This window comes from Macaca fascicularis, chromosome 4 (genome assembly GCF_037993035.2).
Source record: "Macaca fascicularis isolate 582-1 chromosome 4, T2T-MFA8v1.1".
Lineage (NCBI taxonomy): Eukaryota > Metazoa > Chordata > Mammalia > Primates > Cercopithecidae > Macaca > Macaca fascicularis.
In genome coordinates this window covers 145,242,994-145,269,773 of record NC_088378.1, presented here as the reverse complement: position 1 = coordinate 145,269,773, position 26,780 = coordinate 145,242,994, and the positions used below count along the sequence as shown (strand labels likewise).

Here is a 26,780-nt window from a genome sequence, read left to right as displayed (position 1 = left end):
TTATCCAACCCTTTAAATGTGTGGACTTTTTTGCTCATCTGTGGTGATGGATATCACAAAAATTATGCACAGACCTTTTCTTCTTTCTTTCCCTTCCTTCCTTTTTTCTATTTATTTATTTATTTATTTTGAGATGGGGTCTCACTCTGTCACCCAGGCTGGCATACAGTGGCCCGATCTCACCTCACTGCAACCTCAGCCTCCCGAGGAGCTGGGATATTTTTGAGATGGAGTCTAGCTCTGTAGCCCAGGCTGGAGTGCAGTGGTGCGATCTTGGGTCCAAGTGATTCTCCTGCCTCAGCCTCCCAAGGAGCTCTGATTACAGGCGCCCACCACTATGCCCAGCTAATTTTTTGTATTTTTAGTAGAGACGGGGTTTCACCATGTTGGCCAGGCTGGTCTGACCTTGAGATTCGCCCACCTCCATCCTTCCTTCCTTCCTTCCTTCCTTCCTTCCTTCCTTCCTTCCTTCCTTTTCTTTTCTTTCATCAATTATCCTTAGTGAGCCTGTATTTTATGTGTGGCCCAACACAACTCTTCTGCTTCCAATGTGGCCCAGGGAAGCCAAAGGGCTGGACACCACTGCATGCCTCTTTGCAAGAGTGAATCCAATATGAGAAAGAAGGGAAGGCACAGATACATGGCTGAGCTGGCTGAGAGCACTGGGGAGAAAAACTGCCTTCACATCTCTGCCAAACTCTAAACAGCTGAAAATACTGGACAAGTTTGGTTAGAAACCAGGAAGAGCTTTAAATACCACTTGAAGTTGAATACCCAGACTGATTCTCTCGGAAAAACCAAACCAAACCAAACCAAACCAAACAAAAAACAACAACAAAAAAAACACCTCATGAAAATCCAACTCCACGATCTATGACAAACATATTGTGAAATGACAGGAAAATACTTTTTAAGGTCCACTTACAGAGCTAAAAGTTCATTTCACAGTCGGTAGGTTAAAGTATCCCTCTTCAGAGGCCCACTACCTAACACATGGCTTGCTAAACATTACATTGAAACAGAACAAAAGTGTTGAGCTTTTGGTCAAAATTGTTACTTGCGTGGGGTACAAATGGCAACTTTGTTACATGTATATGCTCCATGGTGGTCAAGTTACATGGGGTATACGAGAGCTAAATAGCTTACATTGTACAAATTAAGTAACGTATCATTCATTCTTTCCTCCCTTCTGAGTCCTGATTGTCTATTGTTCCACTCTCATGTGTGCAGTTTTTAGAGCCTGATTTTTGGTTTTTGGTTTTTTTTTGAGAGGGAGTCTGGTCTGGCTCTGTAGCCCAGGCTGGAGGATAGTGGCGCGATCTCGGCTCACTGCAACCTCCGCCTCCCAGGTTCAAGCAATGCTCCTGCCTCAGCCTCCGGAGTAGCTGGGACTACAGGCGCGTGCCACCCTCCCGGCAATTTTTTTTTTTTCAGTAGACGGTTTCATCGTGTTAGCCAGGATAGTCTCGATGTACTGACCTTGTGATCTGGCCGCCTCGGCCTCACAAGAGCCTGTGTACACTCACTATATTACTTGTTCCCTTCCTTAGGGGCAGATAGACAAGCAGGAAACACATTCCTCAAAGAACAGTAATACTTTTCAAAAGTTAAACTTCATCTGCACAATTGTCCCTATGACATATGTCTTTTTTGAATGGTAATCCTTATCAGTAGGAGCAGGTTCTGCATGTGGAATTGACTTAGCATACCAACAGCCTGTGACCTAACTCCTGCATTAGTGTGTTGAGCCACGACTATGTTTTGTCCACAACTTGTAAGTAACATGGATTTAAGACACGTCTCAAAATCTACAGCTTCCTTTCGGTGACAATTGAGGGGCTCTGAAAAGAGCCTTTTGGGGTTGGACAGACTTTTTGGGATGATAGAAAAACATTTATGCCCTCTCCCCTCGGATGCGGCGCGCAAGCTGGATGTCTTTGGGCATAATAGTGACGCGCTTGGCGTGAATGGCGCACAGGTTGGTGTCCTCAAATAGCCCCACCAGGTAGGCCTCGCAAGCCTCTTGCAGCGCCATCACCGCCGAGCTCTGGAAGCGCAGGTCGGTCTTAAAGTCCTGTGCGATCTCCCGTACCAAGCGCTGAAAAGGTAGCTTCCGGATTAGCAGCTCAGTGGACTTCTGGTAGCGGCGGATCTCGCGCAAAGCCACGGTGCCGGGGCGGTAGCGATGGGGCTTCTTGACTCCACCGGTGGCCGGAGCACTCTTGCGAGCCGCCTTGGTGGCCAGCTGCTTGCGCGGCGCTTTGCCGCCGGTGGACTTGCGAGCTGTCTGCTTTGTCCGTGCCATTGCTAAGTAGGCCTAACTACTTAACACAAATGAGAGAAAAAAAACGGATCATCCCTGTATTTATAGCTGCCCTCGCGTTCTGATTGGACAGTAGACTGTGGCATGCCACGTCTCACACACGGAATTGGCTCCCAGTTTAATCTGCCAGTGAAAGGGAGACATTCCGCCTCAGCTTTGGGTCAAGAAACGTAAAATGGTTTTGATAGCTAAAGAAAAACAAAAACGGAAACAAAAAATCCCCCTAAACTCTAGGAATTTTCATGCATCAAAATCCTGTTTAAATGTAAGCTTGAAAAATCTAAACTTGCCTTGCACTATTTGAATTATGTGGTGTCATTATTGGTTTGACAAAAAGTTAAGGAACGTGAAGGAAAAGTGAAACTAGAGTAAATTTTTAAGTGGAGGTATTGAAGGGGATATGAAACTCGAGCGTTGTAGGTATGCCAGTATTTCTCAAATTTAAACGTACTTAAGAATGTTTTAGAAGTTGGCCGACTTTTTCTGTAAAGGGCGATATTGAGGCATTTTGAGCGTTGCGGACTAGTGTCATAGTTACACAGCCCTTGCATTCATAGCGGGAAAGTAATCGACACAAGGTAAATGAGACCGGATGTTCCACTGTGACTTGCAAAAACCGGAGGCGTTATAAATTTGGCCGTCTATCAGAGAATACGACACTTTTAACCACTAAGTAATGCTGAAAGGGGCACCGAACCGCAATAAACCTTAGAGACTGCTTATGTAGAATCGCTAATTTGCCAAAACTGCCATACGTTTAGATGTTCTTAGGACATTAAGGCTCTAGTCTACAGCCCTTTCACAGATTTCATGGGTGGCCCTGAGAAGGGCCTTTGAGGAATGGGATAAGTAAGGAAAACACTCAGCCGCCAAAGCCATAGAGGGTGCGACCCTGGCGCTTGAGCGCGTAAACCACGTCCATGGCCGTGACTGTCTTGCGTTTGGCATGTTCCGTGTAGGTAACTGCATCGCGGATCACATTCTCCAAAAACACCTTAAGAACTCCGCGCGTCTCCTCGTATATAAGGCCTGATATGCGCTTAACGCCTCCTCGCCGTGCCAGGCGTCGGATGGCTGGCTTGGTGATACCCTGAATATTGTCGCGCAGGACTTTGCGGTGGCGCTTAGCGCCTCCTTTGCCCAGACCCTTCCCACCTTTGCCGCGCCCAGACATATCTTGTACTAAGTAAAATGCAACACAGCGAGTCTCGCAGCAGTACTTATACATATAGTGATAAATCGGACCTGATTGAGAACTGTCCACACCAGCTGCATCCGGTCAGTCAATCGCAGACCTTACGCCCTGCCAACGACTTCAGGAAAAAAATGGAAAGGGCGGTGCTTAAACTCCAGATTCTGAAAATGATGCCCAATTAAAAGTTACTGAGCTCATCTTGCCCTTCCACAGTGTTTTAGGTTGACCGCCGCTGCAACGACATTCCTTTGGCTGGATCGTTGCAGCCTGTTTTTCCTGTCACTTCTTAGCATCGATTGCTGTAGTGCTTTGTGGCTGCTGGAATCAAGTGGCGCCATCTCTAGAGGGGTAATCACAGTCGTTTCGGGCAGTTGTGAAATCGTGTGTAGAAACTGCTTCCGTACAATCTCGAAGTGATCAGCCTGTGGAGTGGCTGACTGCGAAAGACTACACCTGATGATAGCTCCAAGGTGGGATTCCTCACCTTTCCCAAATTTGGTTCTCTATTCTTTTCCTTACCTTTTATTCTTTCTGTAGCTGTCCTTTCTGTTCGTTTACCTCCCTCCCCGACCACATTTTTGGGGCAAGAACTGATTTCCTATTTTTTTTCCCCTCATTCCACCTAGAAACACTTCAGGAAGCTGTTTGAGAAAGAAAGGTGGCTTTTACCCTCTAGTTCCTTCGAGTGGTGAAGATGCCGCTTGAGCTCCCTCTTGTTCCTCTTTTCTGTTGAACTAGGAAATCAGCTGTGCCCGGAAACCCTGTCTTTTACATTTACAAATAAAATGCAGGAGGGAAAGACCAAGGATGACTTTATTCCAAGAAAAAGAGTTTCAAATGGCTGGACTCTGTGGCTTACGCCTGTAATCCCAGCCCTTAGGGAGGCCGATGCAGGTGGACCACGAAGTCAGGAGTTCGAGACCAGCCTGGCTGAGATGGCGAAACCCCTTTTCTACTAAAAATAAAGAAAATTGGCCAGGCATGGTGGAGGGCGCCCATAACCCCACCTACTCGGGAGGTTGAGGCAGGAGAATCGCTTGAACCCGGGAGGCGGAGGTTGCAGTGAGCCAAGACCTCACCACTGCACTCCATGCACTCCAGCCTGGGCAACAGAGTGAGACTCCATCTCAAAAAAACAAAAAACAAAACAAAACAAAAAAACAGTTTCATGTTGGGTGACCTTCCTGACCTAGGCTGGCCCTGCTTTGCCCTGCCTTCCAGCTATCAGATTCCGTTTCTCAGTAATGTTTACCTTTTATATTTCAAAAGTGTTAGATTATTTATGCCTTTAACAAACATGTAAGTTTATTCTAAAAGTCAGTCTCTCCAAGTATATTATGAACTATTCTATGATTACTGTATGTGCAAAACATTACATACTTATGTTGTATCAGTTAATCAATTTCTCGCTGAGCTAGGCTGGTCTCCCCCCCCCCCTTTTTTTTTTAACAGAGTTTCGCTCTTGTCCCCCCAGGCTGGAGTGCAATGGCGCGTTCTCTGCACACTGCAATCTCTGCCTCCCGGGTTCAAGCGATTCTGCAGCCTTAGCCTCCTAAGTAGCTGGGATTAAAGGCACCCGCCACCACGTTCAGCTAATTTTTGTATTTTTAGTACAGGCGGAGTTTCGCCGTGTTGGCCAGGCTGGTCTCAAACTCCTGACCTCAGGTGATCCGCCCACCTCGGCCTCCCAAAGTGCTGGGATTACAGGCATGAGCCACCAGGCGGGGCCTTTTTCCCTCTCTTTTAACAATGGAACCTAAGTGCTTAAACTTGAAGGTTTAAACCCTGTATCTCATGTGGCGCATTAATCTCAGCAATCCTCTTTTCCAACTACAGAAAAACTAGGCAGCATTTTGGACCATAAAACAAGGTATTGAATATGTTATTTTATAATTAATTTTTTCAAGATGAAATCTAGAAGCACTGAAAACCCTTATAAGTGCTCCTTTATCTGGTGAAGGAAACTGTAGAATAAGAAACTTTTATTTTACTCTGTTAGGCTTTGTAGTTGGGCCCTACAAATTAATGAAGCAACAAAAACAAACACAAATTAAATTGACAAAAGACAGATTAACAGGGGAAAAGATTTATTGCTGTATATATGCATATGGGAGCCTTCACAGAAAGGGAATAAAAGCCCATGGAGGCAGACAGACCCGGGGGTTTGTATACCATTTTAAAGAGGTGGTGGTTTCCTAGGGGAGTAAACTGTGGGAAGGAAAATATAGGGAGTAAACTAATGGAAGACAAGGATTATCTGATGAAGTCTTGTATGCAGGTTCAAGTCATCTCAGGTGGTAAGAATTGTCTCTGAGGGCCATTCTCCTCTTCTGATATAACCAAGGAGGACATCTTTACCAAGGGAAATGTCTTTTATACATGAAAGGAGTTGTTTTTGTTGCTTCATGAAAGAGAAACTTTTACCGTTTTCAGTGCTTTTTCTGTGTCAGCTGTTTCTCAAAATAATCCTTATAGCCAAGTGGTATATTTTGGGGGAGGAATATTCTGGTTGTCTATATAACATCCTGTAAACCAAAAGGTATCTGAGGCAGGTGTCAATCAATTTAGAAAGTTTGTTTTGCCAAGATTAAGGATGGGCCTGTGATACAGCCTCAGGAGGTCCTGATAACATGTGCCCAAGGTAGTTGGGGTATAGCTTGCTTTTATACAGTTTAGGGAGACAAAAGATATCAATCAACATGTGTAAGATGTACGTTGGTTCGGTTCAGTAAGGCAGGACAACTCGAAGTGGGGGCTTCCAGGTTAGAAGTAGATTCGAGACAAAAGACTGCATTCTTTTGAGTCATTGATCAGCCTCCCATTGAATACACAATTTAGTCTGGCTCAGTGAATCTGCATTTTTACGTAAATAATAGGGCAGAGGACGCAATCAGATACACATGTGTCTCAGGTGAGCCTCAGAAGGATGACTTTGAGTTCTCTTTATCCTTTGTCCACAAGGAATTTCCTTATGGGAAAATTGTAAGGGAGGTATGTAGCTTTTTATTATAGCTATCTTATTTAGGAATAAAATGGAAGACAGGTTTTGCCTGACATAGTTCCCAGCTTGACTTTTCCCTTGGCTTAGTGGTTTTGGGGTCCTGAGATTTATTTTCCTTTCACAATCCTATGAAAGATCTCTGGTTTACTGATTGCCTTGAAAATATTTTGCCCTTGGGCTGGGCGCGGTGGCTCACTCTTGTAATGCCAGCACTTGGGGAGGCTGAGGCTGTTGGATCACCTGAAGTCAGGAGTTCCTGACCAGCCTGGTCAACCTGGTGAAACCCTGTCTTTATTAAAAATACACACGAAGCGGCCGGGAGCGGTGGCTCACGCCTGTAATCCCAGCACTTTGGGAGGCCGAGGTGGGCGGATCACGAGGTCAGGAGATCGAGACCATCCTGGCTAACATGGTGAAACCTCGTCTGTACCAAAAATACAAAAAATTAGCTGGGCATGACGGCGGACGCCTGTAGTCCCAGGGGAGGCTGAGGCAGGAGAATGGCCTGAACCCAGGAGGCGGCGCTTGCAGGGAGCCAAGATGGCGCCACTGCACTCCAGCCTGGGCAACAAAGCGAGACTCAGTCACAAAAAAAAAAAAAAGAAAAAGAAAAAAAAAAAAAAAAAACGAAAAAAGAAAAAAAATACACACAAAAATTATCTGGGCATAGTGGCGCATGCGTGTAATCCCAGCTACTCAGGAGGCTGAGGCAGGAGAATTGCTTGAACCTGAGAAGCGAAGGTTGCAGTTAGCTGAGATCACACCACTGGACTCCAGCCTGGGCAACAAAGCGATACTCTGTCTCTAAATAAATAAATATAAATACAAAAATGCTTTGCCCTGGGAATATTTACATTGTTGGGGCTCAGAACATAATTCCCCAAAGTATGGCATATTGACATGCTGTAGCTTCTCAGGAGGCTGAGGCAGGAGAATTGCTTGAACCCGGGAGGTGGAGGTTGCAGTGAGCCGGGATCACACCACTGCACTCCAGCCTGGGCGACAGAGCAAGACTCCATCTCAAAAAAATAAAGTAAATAAATACAAATAAATAAATAAATAAATAAGTGCATTGCCCTGAGAATATTTACATTGTTGGGGCTCAGAACATAATTCCTGAAAGTATGACATCTTGGCATGCTGAGTACTTTGAACTAAAGGAGATTGGAGGACCCTCAGAAGCAAAGTCTTTCCGACCTCCTCCTGTTCTCCCCTGGAAGAGAGTCATACAAACCAGAAGGTCTCTTCCCCAAAGTAGGTCACAGAAACTACAACTGCTCTCCCTCAAAGCAAGCCTTAAAACCTAGAAAGTTACCCTCCCTTCTCCCTTGAAGACTGTCATTCCAAAGGGGTCCTGCCATATCTAGGAGGACGGAATGCTATACAGAGAGGCCAAGAAGAATCTGGACAAGGTTTGCTAAGTTTCTTCAATACTGTCTTTGTCTAAACACATTTCTAAATGTCTGTCTATTCTTCATTGGAGGTACATATGAAAATAGATAGTTTTCCCTGGATCTTTGGAGCTTCATTTCTGAAGTCTCTAGTGTCAGGTAAAACTTTGATTAGATTCATTTGTTATGCTTTACATTTGTCAACCTTTTTTTTTTTTTTTTTTTTTTTTTTGAGACGGAGTCTCGCTCTGTCGCCCAGGCTGGAGTGCAGTGGCATGATCTCGGCTCCCTGCAAGCTCCGCCTCCCGGGGTTCGCGCCTTTCTCCTGCCTCAGCTTCCCAAGTAGCTGGGACTACAGGTGTCTGCCAACAGGCCTGGCTAATTTTTTTGGAATTTTGGTAGAGACGGGGTCCCATCGTGTTAGGCAGGATGGTCACCATCTCCTGACCTCGTTATCCGCTCGCCTCGGCCTCCCAGAGTGCTGGGATTACAGGCGTGAGCCACCTGCCCCGGCTGTTAACCTCTTTTTTGTTATAGTTCAGGCTGTGACCCTTATGGTCTCCCAACTTCTGTGCTCTACAGCATTGACATCTGTGTTTTTCAGATATGTAATTTTTTTTTTTTTCCCCCGAGGCAGGCTCTTGCTCTGTCACCAAGGTTGGAGTGCGATCTTACCACCTCAGCCTTCCCAGATCCTGGGACTACAGGTGTGATCCACCATTCATGCCCAGCTAATTTTTATATTTTTTGTAGAGATGGGGTTCCACCATGTTGCCCAGGCTGGTCTCGAACTCCTGGGCTCAAGCGGTCCACCTGCCTCAGCCTTCCAACCTGCTGGGATTACAGGCATGAGCCACCACACCCAGACCCTTGAAAATTCTCTGTGTTAAATGGTTAAATCAGATACTTTGTTAGTTCTCTTCTCCTGCCAGCATGGAAACGAATAGAAGATTTCTTAATTTAAAAAAAAAAGTTTGTTTCATTTAAATTAAGTACCTTTTTAAATGACTCCTTTTTGTTTTCCTCACTTATGATAATGTTAATTGATATGACAGTTGCTCAGTATATCCTTGTTGGTTAACTGGAATATATTGTGTATTCTTTTCACATTAAAAAAGAGTTGTACTGCCTGAGGCAGGCAGATCACTTGAGGCCAGGAGAGTGAGACTAGCCTGGCGAAGATGATGAAACCTCGTCTCTACTAAAAACACACAAAAAATTAACTGGGCATGGTGGCCTGTACTTGTAATCTCAGTTACTCAGGAGGTTGAGGCACGAGAATCAATTGAACCCAGGAGGCAGAGGTTACAGTGAGTCAATATTGCAGCATTGCACTCCAGCCTGGGTGACAGAGCAAGAAGCTGTCTCACAAAAAAAAAAAAAAAAAAAAAAAAAAAAAAAAAGTTGTACTTCTACCATGCTCAAGATTGACTAGAAAAAAAGAAAACAAAAGAAATAAATAATAGAAATTAAAAAGATATTTTAAAAAGAGATTTAAAATATTTACTTTTCCTGGCCGGTCGCTGTGTCCCACGCCTGTAATCCCAGCACTTTGGGAGGCTGAGGCGGGTGGATCACGAGATCAGGAGATCGATACCATCCTGGCTAACACAGCGAAACTCTGTCTCGACTAAAAATACAAAAAACTGGCCGGGCGTCGTGACACGCGCCTGTAGTCCCAGCTACTCCGGAGGCTGAGGCAGGAGAATCCCTTGAACACGGGAGGTGGAGGTTGCAATGAGCCGAGATCGTGCCACTGCACTCCAGCCTGTGCGACAGAGCGAGATTCCGTCTCAAAAAAAAAAAAAAAGTTTTACTTTTCCAAGAGAAATGCTAGCAGTATTTTCATTTCCATATAATTCCCTCTATGCTTAAGCAAATGAATGAAGTGTGCTTATCTTTTCGATGTTCTGGGGGATGCTTGCTGATCTGCAGTTGTCTCTGACAATTTCTTAATGTCCTTACTTTAGAGTACTGTAACCGCCCAAGGTTGCCCCCTGCCTAGATAGAGCCTATTTATCAATACAGGGGAATTGCAATAAAGAAAGAGTAACTCACGCAGAGCCCGGCATTCGGGGAGTACAGGTTTTTTGTTTGTTTGTTTTGTTTTGTTTTAGCGGTAGCAAGGTTTATTGTGAAGAGCGAAAGGACAAAGCTTCCACAGCGTGGAAGGGGACCCGAGCTGGTTGCCCAGGGAGTACGATTTTTAAGGATAACTTGGTGGATGGGGAGAAGCCAATGAGCCGGGAGTCCTGACTGGTCAGGGTTGAAAGCACAGGGAATCGAAGCTGTTTTCTGGCACTGAGTCGGTTCCTGGGTGGGGACCACAAGATCAGATGAACCAGTTTATCGATCTGTGTGGTGCCAGCTGATTCATCAAGTGTAGGGTCTGCAAAACATCTCAAGTGCTGATCTTGAAAGCAGTTTAGGGAGGGTCTGAATCTTGTAGCCTCCAGTTGCATGACTCCTAAACCGTAATTTCAAATCTTGCGGCTCATATTTGCATCTAGTCCCCAGGCAAGAAGGAGATCTGCCCCAGGAAAGGGCTGTTATGGTTTATGGTTTTTGGTTTTTTGTTTTTTGAGATGGAGTCTCACTCTGTCGCCCAGGTTGGAGTGGAATGGCTCGATCTCGGCTCACTGCAATCTCTGCCGCCCAGGTTCATGCGATTCTCCTGCCTCAGCCTCTCGAGTAGCTGGGATTACAAGCGTCTGCCACCGCGTCTGGCTAATTTTTGTAGTTTTACTTGAGACGGGATTTCACTATCTTAGCCAAGCTGGTCTTGAACTCATGACCTCGTTATCCACCTGCCTCGGCCTCCCAAAATGCTGGGCTTACAGTTTTTGTTTTTAAACTATAAACTATGTTTCTCCCAAAGTTAGTTCAGTCTATGGCCAGGAATGAACAAGGACAGCTAGGAGGTTAGAAGCAAGATGGAGTTGATTAAGTTAAATCTCTTTCACTGTCTCAGTCATAATTTTGCAAAGGTGGTTTCAGTGTTGGCCTCAATCCTTTTTAATATAGCTTAAAATTTCCATTTGATATGCCACCTATTTATCTCATTGACACCTAGTTTTGTTTGTTTTGCATAAGGCTTTAGAATTGGTTGATAGGTTGTGTTTTACATGGCTTTTCCCCCTCTTTGGTCTTCATTCACAAATAGTTTATTTATTAGTACTTCTAGTTCTCACTTCACCTGCTCCAATACGCACACATAAACACACCACACACACAAAGACACCCCCCCCCCACATATATATGTGTATGTATATATATAGAGATGTGTGTGTGTGTGTATATATGTATATAAAACACAATGAGACCCTGTCTCAAACAAAACAAAACACCATTTGCAATTCAGTTTTTTCCTCTCCGTTAATTTATTCTCTGAAATCTTGCATTCTACTTCATTGGCCTTTGCCAGGTCAGAACCTTAAACATGAGACATGGAAACATCAAGTTTTCCTTCTTCCTTGGCCTCGCCTCAGAGAAATGACCATCCCTGCTCTCATCCTCAGAGCATCTTTAAGCGTTTTTTTGTTTTGTTTTTTGAAACAGGGTCTCACTGTTGCCCAGGCTGGAGGGCAGTGGTGTGGTCTACGGCTCACTGCAACCTATGACTCCTGGGTTCCAACGATTCTCCTGCTTCAGCCTCCCAAGTAGCTGGGACTGAAGGCACACACCACCATGCTCGGCTAATTTTTGTATTTTTTGGTAGAGACAGGGTTTCACCACGTTGGCCACGCTGGCCTCCAGCTCCTGACCTCAGGTGATCAGCCCACCTCATCCTCCCAGAGTGCTGGGATTACAGGCATGAGCCACCGTGCCCCACCTGCATCTTTAAGCTTATAATGCCTCCAAGTGGTATTAAGACCTATTGAGACGCCAGGTAAGGTTATAGCCCCAGCAACTCCAGAGGGTGAGGGAGTAGTATTACTTTAGCCCAGGACTTCAACGTATCAGTGAGCTACGATGGCACCACCGCACTTCAGCCTGTGACAGAGTGAGACCCTGTCTCTAAAAAAGCAAAACAAAAAGATCAATTAAAGAACTTTGAAGATACAGAATCCACTGCCCTTCTTGACTTCTCTTCCTCTTACCGTGCCCTTATTATTATTATTATTATTATTATTATTATTATTATTTGAGACAGAGCTTTGCTCTTGTTGCCCAGGCTCCAGTGCAATGGTGGGTGCAATGGCGAATGTCAAGGGATTCTCCTGCCTCAGCCTCCCGAGTAGCTGGGATTACAGGCATGCGCCACCACGCCTGGCTAATTCTGTATTTTTAGTAGAGGCAGGGTTTCTCCATGTTGGTCAGGCTGGTCTCCAACTCCTGATAGGTGATCCACCTGCCTCGGCCTCCCAAAGTGCTGGGATCTCAGGCGTGAGCCACAGCGACCGCCCTCTGCCCTCTTGCCTGACGTTTACTATGCCATATGTGCTATATTCTTTGAGTGCTTATGGTTTTTTGTTTTTTTTTTTTTTTTTGGAGACGGAGTCTGGCTGTTACCCAGGCTGGAGTGCAATGGCACGATCTTGGCTCACTGCAACCTCCGCCTCCCAGGTTCAAGCAATTATTTTGCCTCAGCCTCCCGAGTAGCTGGGACTACAGTCGCAGGCCTCCACGCTCTGCTAATTTTTTGTATTTTTAGTAGACGGGGTTTCACCGTGTTGCCCAGGCTGGTCTCGAACTCCTGAGCTCAGTCAAACCGCCCGCTTCAGTGTCCCAAAGTGCTAGAATTATAGGCGGGAGCCATTGCTTCCCGCCGAGTGCCTACGGTTTTAAACCTGACTTGTAAAACTCTATCAAGAAACCTCTTAGTTTCTCCTGAAAGTCTTTCAACCTATCATTGAAAGGATCAGAATTTACTTGTAAAGAATTTAATTGGCTGTGCTTGGTGGCTCACACCTGTAATCCCATCCTTTTGGGAGGCAAAAGCAAGAATGTCAGAGGCGTGTGAACCAGAGCAACTCCATCTTAAACAGCAGCTGGTAAAATATGGCTGAAACCTCCTGGACTGCATTCATAGACGGTTAAAGCATTCTAAGTCACGGCATGAGATAGGAGATCAGCACAAAATACAGGTCATAAAGACCTTGCTGATAAAGCAGATTGCAGTAAAGGAGCCAGCCAAAACCAAAATGGTGATGACAGTGACCTCTGGTAGTCCTCACTGCTACACTCCCAGCGGGCCATGACAATTTACAAACGCCATGGCAAGGTCAGGAAGTTACCCTATATGGTCTAAAGAGGGGCGGCATGAATAATCTACACCTCGTTTAGCATATCATCAAGAAATAACCATAAAAATGGGCAACCAGTCTGTTCTACGGAGTAGCCATTCTTTTATTCCTTTACTTTCTTAATAAACTTGCTTTCACTTTGCACTGCGGAGTTGTACTGAATTCTTTCTTGCAAGAGATCCAAGAACCCTCTATTGAGGTCTGTATTGGGAACCCTTTCTTTAACAGGAGGATCGCTTGAGCCCAGGAGTTCAGACCAGCCTACCAGCCTGGGCAACATAGCAACCCCGTCTCTATTAAGAATATATATATTTTTAAGTTTATTCAAATGAAAGCTGGGAATAGCCATTTGGAAAATAGACTCCAGGATCAATGGAATTAATCAGAGCGCCAAATATAAAAGTAAAGATCTTGCTTATATCGATAGAAAACAAAGAAATTTAGTAGAATTTTAAGTTTCTGTACAAAGGTGACTTACGAGTTACAATTTGACTAGTTACAGCTTGTTTTTATTTTCTTTCACATTTAAAAGAGTGTATTTAAAATTCCATCTTATACAATATGATAGTCAGGAAGTCTTTGTGTAAGATAGAAAACAGGGAAGTTCATCTATAATGAGACTCAATAGTGAAGAGGTAAGTGGTCTTCCCTGGTGTCCTGTAGTCATTTACAACATTTTACCACAAAAGGCAGATTTATAAGAGAAAAGGCTTACGAATGTGTTAACGTGCACATAGGAGACAACCGCAGAGTGTTTACCCACTTTCCAACTAGTATACAGAAGTTTACATTCTTTGGGCAGAAAATGTTTACAGAAAGAATGTGTGCTTGGGTCGTAGCTAAACAGGTTAACCAAAGGTTCTGAGAAGAGGGATTCTGCTGAGGAGCAGTAAATGATTACTAGGTAGAATGAGTGGATTGGGGAAAAGAGATTAACTTGTAAATAGTTCTCTTTGGAATTTGAATGCTCCTGGGAGACAACATTATCTTGAGGGTCTGTTCAGGTACGGTTACATTCTTTTTTTTTTTGAGTCAGAGTTTCACTCTTGTCACCCAGGCTGGAGTGCAATGGCGCCATCTCGGGATCTCGGCTCACCACAACCTCCTCCTCCCGGGTTCAAGCGATTTTCCTGCCGCAGCCTCCCGAGTAGCTGAGATTACAGGCATGCGCCACCACGCCCTGCTAATTTTTTGTATTTTTAGTAGAGACGGGGTTTCTCTGTGTTGGTCAGGCTTGTCTCGAACTCCCAACCTCAGGTGATCCGCCCACCTCAGCCTTCCAAAGTGCTGGGATTACAGGCGTGAGCCACCGCACCAGGTCAATGGTTATATTCTTGATCTTTTTTTTTCCATAATAGATAACGAGATTACAGGATAAAAAGAATAAAAAACAGTTGTTCTCGTTGGTGGGCTGGGACTTTAGGCCAATAAAGGAACTTCAGAGAACAACTTCATCTAGTGCTTTGAGATAGAGGATTTAGAGATTTTGCAAAGCATGGTCAGAGAGAACTTGAAGCTTCTTCAGTTCAGCATGTCAACCCACCATATTTTTGGTTATTAGTTTCTGAGCCTCAAGAAGATGTAACTGTCATGAGGTCTTGAGCATCATCTGGTCTGAGTTAGACAAAGGACAGTGAAGGAGGCAGATAATGCATAACTAAGATCAGTGATTGGAAGCGGGGAGGTCTGGATCTGTCCTAGACATTTACAGAACAAGAACAATGAGGAAAAAAGTTAAACTATAATCTAAGAGGCATAATTGAAAATATGCTACATGAATCAGTCTTCAGGGCTTAAGTTCACCTTTGGCATAATAAATTTAGAAGTCCCTGAAATTTTATTTTATTTATTTATTTTTTATTTTTGAGACGGAGTCTTGCTGTCACTAGGCTGGAGTGCAATGGCGTAGTCTCAGCTCACTGCAACCTCTGTCTCTCGGGTTCAAGTGATTCTCCTGTCTCAGCTCCCCAAGTAGCTGGGACTACAGGCGCACCACCACATGCAGCTAATTTTTTGTATTTTTAGTAGAGACGGGGTTTCACCATGTTGGCCAGGATGACCTGGATCTCTTGACCTTGTGATCTGCCTGCCTCTGCCTCCCAAAGTGCTGGGCTCACAAGCGTGAGCCACCGCGCCCAGCCCTTTTCTTTTACAGTATGAATTGAGTGGCAATAGTAAGGTTGATGGAGTCTTGAGTTCAGCTCTTGTTTTTGACATTTACTTATATCTTGACCTCAAAAAAGAGAGCATTGGTTAGTATTCATCCACTATATTTTACTTATTCAATGACTTAAATTACCTCTACTTTCATGTTATCACAAATATCTTTGATGAATACTCTTGATCTGTCCTCATATGGGTCTACAGGAGAGTTTTCTTGGAGCATAGGCCTGGGCACAGAAGGAATGGTTCTCCAAATGTCTTTTGCAAAGCCACTATCACTAAACCACCACATGAGAGTGAGTTTCTCCATCTCCCATCCGACACTAAGTTATACCTAGTGCTATAAACTGAAAGTTTGTGTCCTCACAGAATTCACTGTTGAAGCCTAGTCTCCAATGTGGTGATATTAGATGTGGCCTTTGGGAGGCGATTAGGTCAATTTCCCAAGGGAATTATTTACATTTAATCTCTGTTCCCCAAGCCATTTATTCACCCTATTAATTATTTATTGTCTGTAAACAAAATTACCTATATTTCCCATCTTTTCTCTCCCTTCTGAAATCAGGCTATTTAAGTATTTGGGCCTTATTGGGATATTGGATGATCACTCAATGATTCTCTCCCATGTATACATCATAACTTCATTTGCCATTTCTCTTATTAATCTGCACTTTGTGAGTTGATTTTTCAGTGAAACTTCAGATGGCAAAGGGGAAGTTTTTCCCTTGGTTCTCTATAGTACTTGTATAGATTAAAAATTTAATGTAGCTTGTACTAGTTTCCATCTCAGAAAATTCAGTATTTCTAATCTTGTGCAGATAAGAAACCTTATTATTATCAACAGATATATAGAAAAACATGTTTTTTACATTTTAGAACCTTTTTGTTGCCCAGGCCGGAGTGCAGTGGTACAATGTTGGCTTTGCCACCTCTGCCCAGGCTGGAGTGCAGTGGTACAATCTTGACTCACTGCAACATTCGCCTCGTGGGTTCAAGTGATTCTCTTGCCTCAGCCTCCTGAGTAGCTGGGATTATAGGTGCGGGTCACCCCATCCGGCTAATTTTTGTATTTTTAGTAGAGACAGGGTTTTCTCGTCATGTTGGCCAGGCTGGCCTCAAACTCTTGACCTCAGGTGATCCACTCATCTTGGCCTCCCAAAGTGCTGGGATTACACGCGTGAGTCACTGGGTCAGGCCTAGAATCTCTTTCATATTGAGAACCATATTTTTGGGAAACAGTTTTTGTAGAATCTCAAGATTCCATTTGAGTGGAAATCTACATAAGCTTTATTTATAATATATTTTCAGTGACTTTGTTTCCTGTCTTGTTTTATACGCTTTCAGGGCTTCATCACTTCTGGGAAGGAGGGAGTGGTTCTGAAGCATTTGTTCTCATCTTTTCTGCCTCCTAAACAAAAATGTTTCCTGTTTTGGAACACAAGATTGGAAAATGTTGCTTTGTGAAGCAGAAGCTAACAGAAATCATAAAAATAAATAAACAAATAAATACTGGCCATTAGCAGAAGTGACATCATTACAGTGATTTGTTTCTGTGTTACTAATCAAACTGTATTATTTCCCAAATCTTGACCAATGACAAGAGTGACTTCTCAATCCAATCTTATCAGAGAATTTAGGTGTATTTCCCCAGTTCCATGAGGATGAAGGTTGTTTTAAACTTCTGCTTTGATTTCTGAAGTTTCAATAATTTGAGTCTCTGGAATTAACCAACAGTAGAAAGATAAACAGGAAAAAAAAAAAAAAAGACATACACATTTATTACCTGCATATGCACAAGAGCCTCACAAAATACAATGCTCCAAGAAATGATACTGTGGGCTAGGGGAGGTACCCAAACGTCGTTAGGATGTTGATCCCAGCCAGTGTCCAGGCCCTTGCCACTGTTGCCAGAAAGAATCCAAGGACAAGTCAGAAAATAGTGAAAGTACAGAGGTTTATTGCAAAGTGAAAAATACACACTCAAGGAAGGAAAGGGCAGGCTTACTCAAGAGAGTCAGTCTTGCCCAGCAGTGATTGGGACGTCTATCTTTGTGGGTTTCTTTAACCAAGGGGTGGAATATTCATGAAGATTTCTGGAAAAGGGTGACAATTTCTCAGAACTGTGGTGCTATCCATTTTTCCATGAAATATGGGTGTTCTCAGAACTGTCATGGTGTTGGTGGGTGTCTGATTTGTATGTTAATAAGTGTATAAAGAGGTCCCAGGTGAAAGCTCGGTCAAATCCAGTGCCATGTTGGGTCAACTAGGACTTACTCAGCTTAGCAAACATTTCGGTTTTCAGGGTCTTTTTGGCTCCTAGCTTGTGCAGCTATTTCAACAGCTTCCTTTTTGCTAGTCATGTGAAACTGCTGCCTGGAATTTTCAATTCTCTTGTGACCACCCTATATTATTTCTCTCTCAGAAGGGCCAAATAATTGATGTTTTTATACCATTCTGAGACTACAGAAAGAAAAAAGGTCTTAGGACTTCTGGGGGGTTGGAGGAGGTGGTGACACAAGTTGTAGGAGGGTGAGGGAGGAAAGGCAAAGGTTTTCTTGTTATATAGATAAAGTCTCTCTGGTAATCGCAGAATAGCTGACAGCCTGTGACAAAGTAGTTTTCTCTCCTTTGAGTCAGTCTTAGATACTTCTTTAGGCAGGAAAAGGGGCCTCAGAGAAAGCCAGTACTTGCATCCATGGTTTACTAATGTAGATTTTCTTGATAGGTATAAAGTTCTCTTACAAAAGAGTTTTTCAAAGCTATTCCTATGTTTGCAGTTTCTCTGAATAGCCATCTTGAAATAGGACAAAGTGTACTTTGGGATGGCATATTTTAGTCTCCCACAAGGGGTACTCCACACTAAGATTCAGAGATAAAATCAAGTTCAAGGAGTATTTTTTGTGCGCCTAATGTGTTTTCTGGGGCACTGTCCAAGGCCCTAGAATATACTACTGCATTTAACCTTTAAAGCAATCTCTTGAGGAAAGTAAAGTGAAGGAAATAAAACTCTTTTACCCCAAAAGATATTTCTTTGACCTATTTTGAAATGGCTGCCTCAGGGCCCGCAGGCCAATGAGGCCCTGCGAATCATCAGTCTTTTGTGGGGGAAATTTCCATTTGTTGCCAGGCCTTCCCTTTCTAGTCCTTTCCTGGATCTAGGAGAGATTAACTGAGAGTCTGATACCTTTTTTATTTTTACTTTTTTAAGAGACCGTCTTGCTCTGTCACCCAGGCTGGAGCGCAGTGTTGCAATCATAGTTCACTGCATCCTTGAACTTGGTGGGCTCAAGTAATCTTCCTGCCTCAGCCTTCCGAGCAGCTAGAACTACAGGTGTGCGCTGCAACACCCAGCTTTTTTATTTGTTTTTCGTGGAGACAGGATTTTGCTGTTACCCAGGCTGATCTCAAACTGCTGGGCTCAGGGAATCCTCCCTCCACAACCTCCCAAAGTGGAGGGCCTGAGCCGCCACGCCCAGCCTGACAAGAGACATTTACCATCTATTTTTTCTGAGGACTGCTGCCTGTGAGGTTTCAGCTACATAACAAGACCCCCCACCCCTTGCTAGCCAAGCCTCTTCCTTTCTCCCTCCTATAATCTGTTTTGCCAGGATCTAAGCTTGCATTCTTTCTATAACCTCAAAGTGATATATAAATTTCTGTATCTCATTGGTGGGTGGGTCTTCATTTTGAAGTCTCTCGCGTCTATGTGCTAAATACACTTGTATGCCTTTTCTTCTATTAATCAACCGGCCTCACGTCAATGATTTTCAGCTAGTTTCCAGGGATCCAAGGCCAGTGCCCGTTTCACAGTTAAGAATGGCATTTCATATAACCTGTAATCTAATTGTTAGTTATGGGGTTCAGGACATGCTATCCCCAATGTTCGGCCCCAAAGGACAGCATGTGCAAGGATTTTGGCTTTCCCCTTGAAGCAGATTGACCTTGGATGTACAGATTTCCTCGGATAAAGTAAGACCCTTTTGTGAGATGGGCCCAGAGAAAAGGACCATCTTAGAAGACAAAGGACACAGGAAGGAATCAGAATGAACAAGCCTTGACGAGTTTCCCCCAGTTTACCCCTGTTTTAAAGTTGATTTAAGTCAACCAATGGTGTGACAGCTATCCTCCGTGAGAAAGTAAGTGGCTCTGAAAAGAGCCTTTGGAAACAAGTAGGAAACCCAAGCTAGAGCAGGGGATTATGCTCGCTCACCACGAATACGACGCGCAAGCTGGATGTCCTTAGGCATAATAGTGACGCGCTTGGCGTGAATGGCACAGAGATTGGTGTCCTCAAAGAGCCCCACCAGATAGGCCTCGCACGCCTCTTGCAGCGCCATCACCGCCGAGCTCTGGAAACGAAGGTCAGTTTTGAAATCCTGCGCGATTTCTCGCACCAGGCGCTGAAATGGCAGTTTGCGGATGAGCAACTCAGTCGACTTCTGATAACGGCGGATCTCGCGCAAGGCCACAGTGCCTGGCCGGTAGCGGTGGGGCTTCTTCACACCGCCAGTCGCTGGAGCGCTTTTGCGCGCTGCCTTGGTGGCCAGCTGCTTCCGCGGTGCCTTGCCGCCGGTGGACTTGCGGGCTGTCTGCTTCGTCCGAGCCATAGTTGAGAAAGTTATGCTCTGAAAGAAAGCACTGAATGAACAGTGGCTTCTACCAGAATTTATAACGATGATCTGATCCTGATTGGTCAGAACTGCTGTGGGAATAACCTGATTGGTTCTTAGTACTATCTTCATTTGGTTCCTGCCACCTCTTCCCCCGCCAACCCCTCCCCCCGACGGAGTCTCATTCTGTAGCCCAGGGTGGAGTGTGGTGGTGCGATCTCAGTTCACTGCAACCTCTGCCTCCCAGGTTCAAGCGATTCTGCCTCAGCCTCCGGAGTAGCTGGGCACTTGCCACGACGCCGCTAATTTTTGAGTAGAGAAGGAGTTTCACCGTGTTGGCCACGCTGGTCTCAAACTCCTGACCTCAAGTTACCCGCCCGCCTCGGACTCCCAAAGTGCTTGGATTACAGGTGTGAGCCACCGCGCCCGCCCTCCGTGCCAATTTTATTTATTGTTTTCAACCAATCATGTTAAGATTCCCCCAATGAAAATATAATCTGACCTAGAATTTGTATAGGTCAGTCGTAGTCTTAAATTCATTTCCAATGGGTCATTTTTCCTATTTCGGATCGTGTAAAAATATATACAGTAGAACAATGTATTTGCTAGTACTTCCAAAAAGTAGTTCCGTTTTGTAACTGCTTAATTAAATCTTTTAATGACTATATCAACACCCAGAACAAAAACAACTTAAATTTAGTCTGGCACATTCTCCGCTAAAACACCAAAACCTTAGTTTTGCCCAGTGTAGTGTGGGGAAGGAGTTTGATAGGTGCTTGAACCAATAAATGGTATCTGACCTCTTCATTAACTGAGTTTAAAGCAACCCAATGGCTTATTGGATTAATTATGTAAATCATTGTTTAATTTCATTAGCATGCGCGGAATTATAGGTTTGGGTCAGTGATTAGATTTTTGCCAGTGAATCTGGGTAGTTCTGACAACAGCATTTTATTAGGATGGAGATTTTAGTTGATCAAAGGACTACCAGGTTCTGGTATTGATAAAGACCCATAAAAACAACAAAAATGTTGGTTTAACATTTGTTGTATTCACAGGAGCAAATGATCACCAGAAATACTTTTGTTTAGGTTTTGTTTTTCTTTTTTTGAGACGGGGTCTCGCTCTGTCTCCCAGTCTGGATGCAGTGGCGAGGTCTTGGCTCACTGAAATCTCAAACTCCTGGGGCTGAAGTGTTCCTTCTGCTGTCAAGTTTCTTCTGCCGCCAAGTACAGGCAAGGGCCGCTGCGCCCTGCATTGATTTTTTCTTTTTCTTTTTTTTTTTAGATGGAGTCTCGCTCTGTTGCCCAGGCTGGAGTGCAGTGGCGTGATCTCGGCCCACTGCAACCTCTGCCTCCTAGGTTCAAGAGATTCTCCTGCCTCAGCCTCCCTGGCAACGCTCGCCACCACGAACGGTTAATTTCTGTGTTTTTAGTAAGGACGAGGTTTCACCATGTTGACCAGGATGGTCTCGATTTCTTGACCTCGTGATCCACCCTCCTTGGCCTCCCAAAGTGCTGGGATTACAGGCGTGAGCCACCGCGCCCAGCTTTTTTTAAGAGGCAGAGGTCTCGTTATCACGGTGGTCTGGAAATCAAAGTCCCAAGAGATTTCTCCCCTCCCCACCCACCTGCCTCAGTTTCCCAAAATGCTGAGCACGCGTAAACCACCGCGCCCGGCCCCAAAATGTTTTTTAAAGACCTAGAAAGGTGTTTGTGGGGAGGGTACAATGAAGGACGGTCGTTTAACGGTATAATGAAGCAATTGGATAGTATTCACTAGGCCTGATTCAATACCTGCATTTTACCCAATAGGAAACTAATGACCTCAGTGCTTGAACTCGGCCACAAATTTCTGATAGGTTTGGAGAACAGTGCTCAGTTCTTCCGTAGAAACGGTGGGTGGCTCTGAAAAGAGCCTTTTGTCTTATAAGTTTACACTTTTAAAGTCCAGTCCTTACTTGCCCTTAGCTTTGTGGTGGCTCTCAGTCTTCTTGGGGAGCAACACGGCCTGGATGTTAGGCAGAACACCGCCCTGAGCGATGGTAACTTTACCAAGCAGCTTGTTGAGCTCCTCGTCGTTGCGGATGGCCAGCTGCAGGTGGCGCGGGATGATGCGAGTCTTTTTGTTGTCGCGGGCTGCGTTGCCCGCCAGCTCCAGGATCTCTGCGGTCAGGTACTCCAGCACCGCCGCTAGGTAAACCGGAGCGCCGGCCCCGACCCGCTCAGCATAGTTGCCCTTGCGGAGCAGGCGGTGCACTCGCCCCACGGGAAACTGGAGCCCGGCTCTAGAGGAGCGGGTTTTGGCCTTGGCGCGAGCCTTGCCTCCCTGCTTACCACGTCCAGACATGATAAAACGACCTGTGACCTAAGTCAGAAAGTGACTGGAAGGAAACTAGAGGGACGCATTTTATAGCGGCTGCTGGGGGCGAAAAAGAAGCTGGGCCATTGGCTAAGCTTGCGGCTCTCTCTTAATGCAAATAAGGTTTCTGAATATACGTATTTTCATTGGACTATATTGATATCGACGTCATCTGAGTAACTTCCAATCAGACAGAAGAGTTTCTCAATCTCATCTGCATATAGACTTGTGAATAAATAGGGCATAACCTAGCTTGTCTTCATTCTTTTTTCTTGAGTGGTCTTTCACTCTCCTCCGCCATGCCTGACCCGGCTAAGTCCGCTCCAGCCCCCAAAAAGGGCTCTAAGAAAGCCGTAACCAAGGCCCAGAAAAAGGATGGCAAGAAGCGCAAGCGCAGCCGCAAAGAGAGCTACTCTATCTACGTGTACAAGGTGCTGAAACAGGTCCACCCCGACACCGGCATCTCATCGAAGGCCATGGGCATCATGAACTCCTTCGTCAATGACATCTTCGAGCGCATCGCGGGTGAAGCTTCCCGCCTGGCGCATTACAACAAGCGCTCGACCATCACCTCCAGGGAGATCCAGACGGCAGTGCGGCTGCTGCTGCCAGGGGAGCTGGCCAAGCACGCCGTGTCCGAGGGCACAAAGGCCGTCACCAAGTACACCAGCTCCAAGTGAGCTCGCCCGCAGCTGCCGACAATCCAAAGGCTCTTTTCAGAGCCACTCACGCTTCCAGAGAAAGAGCCGGTGCATTTTGCTTGTAGTCTTTTGAGTGGGCTACGGCCGGCCTCCGTTAGGAGGGAAGATGGCGGGAAAAAGTTGCGTGTCAGTATATACGCTCAGTCTGACAAATTTAGTTTAGGTCCTTAGGTGCCCTTGGGGAAAAAGCCTTGCAGTTGTGCTTTAAACTACAATCACAAGTTTGCTTTCGCTGACTCCTTCCTTTTTTTTTTTTTTTTTTCTTTTTGAGACGGAGTCTTGCTTTGTTGCCCAGGATACAGTGCAGTGGCGCGATCTCGGCTCACTGCAAGCTCCGCCTCCCGTGTTCAACCAATTCTGCCTCGGCCTCCTGAGTAGCTGGGATTACAGGCGCCCGCCACCGTGCCAGGCTAATTTTTGCGTTTTTAGTAGAGACGGAATTTTACCATCTTGGCCAGACTAGTCTGCAACTCCTGATCAACCCGCCTCGACCTCCCAAAGTGTTGGGATAACCGGCGTGAGCCATAGCCCGCGCCCGGTCGGGTTAATCTTTAAATGCCTGTAACGTCCCCCTTCTCTGATTGGTCAACGCTCTATTTGAAAAGCCCGCCAAGGGCTGCAATTTGCCAGATAGTCTCATTCGGGTCGTGTTTTTCGAAGAGGTTCTCCGGGCATGGGAATGAATTTTCCGTTATCTGCAGGTGGGATTTTAAAGTCCATGATTAGGAATCCTGAGACAGAAGTTGGAGAATCCCTCATTTAAAGAGAAGCGGACCCCAGAAGAGATCACAGAAATAGGAGGTAAACCAAGAGCGTGGGAGTATAAGGGAGTGGAGACTTTCAAGGCATGATCCCCTCTTCTCAACAGTGCCTGAATTCTCAGCATTGCATCCTCTGCCACAGCGTTATCCTCTCTTAAATAAATAACTTCTACTGTAAATCTTTAAAAGCAAAATAGCAAGCCCCTCCACAATTCCACTCCAGGCTTTAAAATCACCCCGTAGCTTTTCCTTTATTTTCCTGCCGTCACTTCCTTTGCAGCTCTGGGTGGAAGGCTATCTCGGACGAATAGTGTCGTCTCTGTCACAGGTGACAAACAGCCCCGAATTATGCCAACTGGTTAGCGGGTCGTGCAAAATACATGTAGGATTTGCCGTTCACTACCTTAAAATGTTCTCTTCCCCAGTACCTTGTCATTAGTTTGGCGCCTCGGGCTTGGCGACAGAGCTTATCGACAAGCTAAGCTACTTGGAGAGCAGTCCCCTAATTTCATCATGTTCCTTAACTTGGCATCACATTTGTCGCCTCCCTTCATTCCTCGTCGCTCTCTTTTACGAGATTGCCCATCCCGCGTCCCTGAGAGAACATCTGAGGGATGATTAGCCTCCGAGTGGGTGAGAGAGCACGTGTGACTTTCTCTTGCCATCTTGTGGCAAAAAAAGCAAAAGCACAAGTTCAAGGCGTTGTGTTTTCTGGTCCCAGTTAAAATGCTTTCTTCTTAACTTTCTACTGAGTCAGTGGGCTAGGGTAGGGTTTCCATTTTTCACTCCTTTTAATTGCAGGATTCAAGCTTCTTCAAGAGTCGTTAGTGCGGAGGTTAAAAGGGAGCGGGAGGAGGGTGGGGGAGGTAAATAGAAAGAGCGAGGAGTGGGTAAGGGAGGAAGTCCTGTTGAGTTTTGTGATCTGGTCAGAGCTGTCCAAAAGAAATAAACAAATAAAATCAAAAGCCAAAATGCTTTGTACCCTAAAATAAATAATAATAGGATCACGCTTTCTAGTTCTATTAGATTAAGACCCCACACTTACAACTCAATTTAACCTTAATTTTCCGTTTAAAGGCCCTGACTTCAAATACCAACTACACTGAGGGTTGGGACTTCAACATTAAGTTTTTTTGTTTTGTTTTGTTTTGTTTTGTTTTTTGAGACAGCCTCACTCTGCCGCCCAGGCTGGAGTGCGGTAGCGCAATCTAGGCTCACTGCAACTTCCTCCTCCTGGGTTCAAGCGATTCTTCTGCCTCAGCCTCCTGAGTAGCTGAACTACAGGCAGGCACCTGCCACCGCGCCCAGCTAATTTTTGTGTTTTTAGTACAGATAGGGTTTCACCATGTTGTCCAGGCTGGTCTTGGACTCCCAAAGTGCTGGGATTACAGGCGGGAGTCACTGCACCTGGTCTAAGTTTGGGGGAACACAATGAAGTCCATAACAGCACTTAAGACCATTTTCCGTGCTTTCATCCCAACTTTCTATTCCAAGTTCTCCTTTATAAAATATCTACATTTAGCTTAATTTGCAGATAAGGTGACAGTTATGATATTCCTTAAACCAGAAGTTAAAAGTCAGTTGCTCACAAAGGCCCAGCACATTAGAGCAAAAATATCTGGATATTAAAAATCATGCCTTATCTCTATAAAGAGAGGTGCTATTTGCTATTTTTCTTGAAACACACTAACTTCTGACACCATATTTCATTTTTCCAGTTTTGATAGAGATAATCGACCAAGATATATTTAACTGTTTTCTTAATTCTGCTGTAAGAACAACCATAGCACAAGCATATTGATAAATGCCAACTAATATGGAAACTAACAGGACCAGTGGGAACTTGAGAAGTGAAGACAAAACCTGTGCAATTTGGTTTCACTGATTTCTCCCTTCTAGCAATGCAAGCACACGGACAGTGTGACTTCTAATTTTTCAAGATTATGTGCAGCTTAATATGAAATATTATAAATTTTCAATATTGACAACTAATAAAACATTTATATCATGGTACAGACTATTAAAAAAACAAATCTGCTGACTTCATCAAGCCCTTCACCTCTAAAATAGAGATCTCGTGAAGCCCTTCATCCTTGAAGTTGAGATCTCTGGACATTAACAAAGATTCCTGTATCCATGACAAGCTTTTCACCAAGCTGCTCTTTCTGCCATCAGGGCCCACATCAAATGCCCCGGACTTCCCAACTTTCTAAATCCTCAGCTGAAAGTAATTCATTCCTCACTTGGCCCCTCTGGATAGCACATCAGGCCTCACATACATCAGGCATTCAAGAGTTATTTTCTGCCAGTTAAGTAAACAGGCAAAGTGAACTAAAGAAAAAACAAAAAATTCAGTTCTCACAGCTATGAGGTAAAAGTGGTGAAAGACGTTCAGAGTTGTTCATCGTGGATTGAGTAGTTACCCGGGTAAATAAACCTGTTCTTTTCTATTTATGTTACATTTGTCTTATTTTTAAATTAATGTTATTCTTTGTGGGGGTGGGGACTTCCTAGCGAAAACCATAAGGCCTGCTAGACAAATTCTAAAAGAGCTGTAACACTATTTTTTATTATTAATATTATTCTTAATTGACAAATCATAATTGTATACATTTTTGAGAAAGAGTATGATGTTTTGATATATTGTTGGGGCTCAGAAAACTATAACCCAAAATGAAGGCCTCAGCAGCAGCCTCAGAAGCAGAAGCTTTTCCCTGACCTCCTGCCCTTCTGTCTCTGATCTGTCATTCTCCCTCAAGCTTAGCCACAGAAACTAAAATCTCTCTTCCCCAAGGCAGGTCATAAAAACCAGAACCCCTTTTCCCCAAAGCCAGCTGTAAAACCTACAAATATTATTGTAGCTCCCCTCACCCACCCCATTCCACAAGGCTTTTTGTATGAAAACTGGCCATTTATGGTCAGAAATTGTCTGCCCTCCTTTGTTTGACTATAGGTCATAAGATCCCTATTCCAGAGAGGGACCTGCCCCATACCGAGAAGGAAGGAATGCTGCTCAGAGAGGCCAAGA

General features: G+C 44.7%; 5 protein-coding genes and 1 non-coding gene across 6 annotated transcripts; 1 reads left to right on the top strand and 5 right to left on the bottom strand.

The window, feature by feature from the left end:
• Window positions 1–1,831: 1,831 nt before the first annotated feature.
• On the bottom strand, window positions 1,832–2,341 carry LOC141410150 (histone H3.1). Its single transcript, XM_074038673.1, has one exon. It carries the CDS (start codon window positions 2,303–2,305, stop codon window positions 1,895–1,897), a length of 411 nt encoding a protein of 136 aa, XP_073894774.1. The 5' UTR covers window positions 2,306–2,341; the 3' UTR covers window positions 1,832–1,894.
• Window positions 2,342–2,458: 117 nt separating this feature from the next.
• Window positions 2,459–3,523, bottom strand: H4C13 (H4 clustered histone 13). Its single transcript, XM_074038674.1, has one exon. It carries the CDS (start codon window positions 3,495–3,497, stop codon window positions 3,186–3,188), a length of 312 nt encoding a protein of 103 aa, XP_073894775.1. The 5' UTR covers window positions 3,498–3,523; the 3' UTR covers window positions 2,459–3,185.
• Window positions 3,524–16,594: 13,071 nt separating this feature from the next.
• Window positions 16,595–19,959, bottom strand: LOC107129591 (histone H3.1). The gene has a single exon (XM_015449757.3). The coding sequence runs from the start codon at window positions 19,924–19,926 to the stop codon at window positions 19,516–19,518; it is 411 nt and encodes a 136-aa protein (XP_015305243.1). The 5' UTR covers window positions 19,927–19,959; the 3' UTR covers window positions 16,595–19,515.
• Window positions 19,960–20,864: 905 nt separating this feature from the next.
• On the bottom strand, window positions 20,865–22,314 carry LOC107126377 (histone H2A type 1). The gene has a single exon (XM_015449764.3). The coding sequence runs from the start codon at window positions 22,276–22,278 to the stop codon at window positions 21,886–21,888; it is 393 nt and encodes a 130-aa protein (XP_015305250.1). The 5' UTR covers window positions 22,279–22,314; the 3' UTR covers window positions 20,865–21,885.
• A 237-nt stretch (window positions 22,315–22,551) lies between these two features.
• Window positions 22,552–26,211, top strand: H2BC17 (H2B clustered histone 17). Its single transcript, XM_015449768.3, has one exon. It carries the CDS (start codon window positions 22,590–22,592, stop codon window positions 22,968–22,970), a length of 381 nt encoding a protein of 126 aa, XP_015305254.1. The 5' UTR covers window positions 22,552–22,589; the 3' UTR covers window positions 22,971–26,211.
• A 41-nt stretch (window positions 26,212–26,252) lies between these two features.
• Window positions 26,253–26,315, bottom strand: LOC123573203 (U7 small nuclear RNA). Its single transcript, XR_006697934.1, has one exon. It is a non-coding gene; the product is annotated as a U7 small nuclear RNA (small nuclear RNA).
• Window positions 26,316–26,780: the final 465 nt, after the last annotated feature.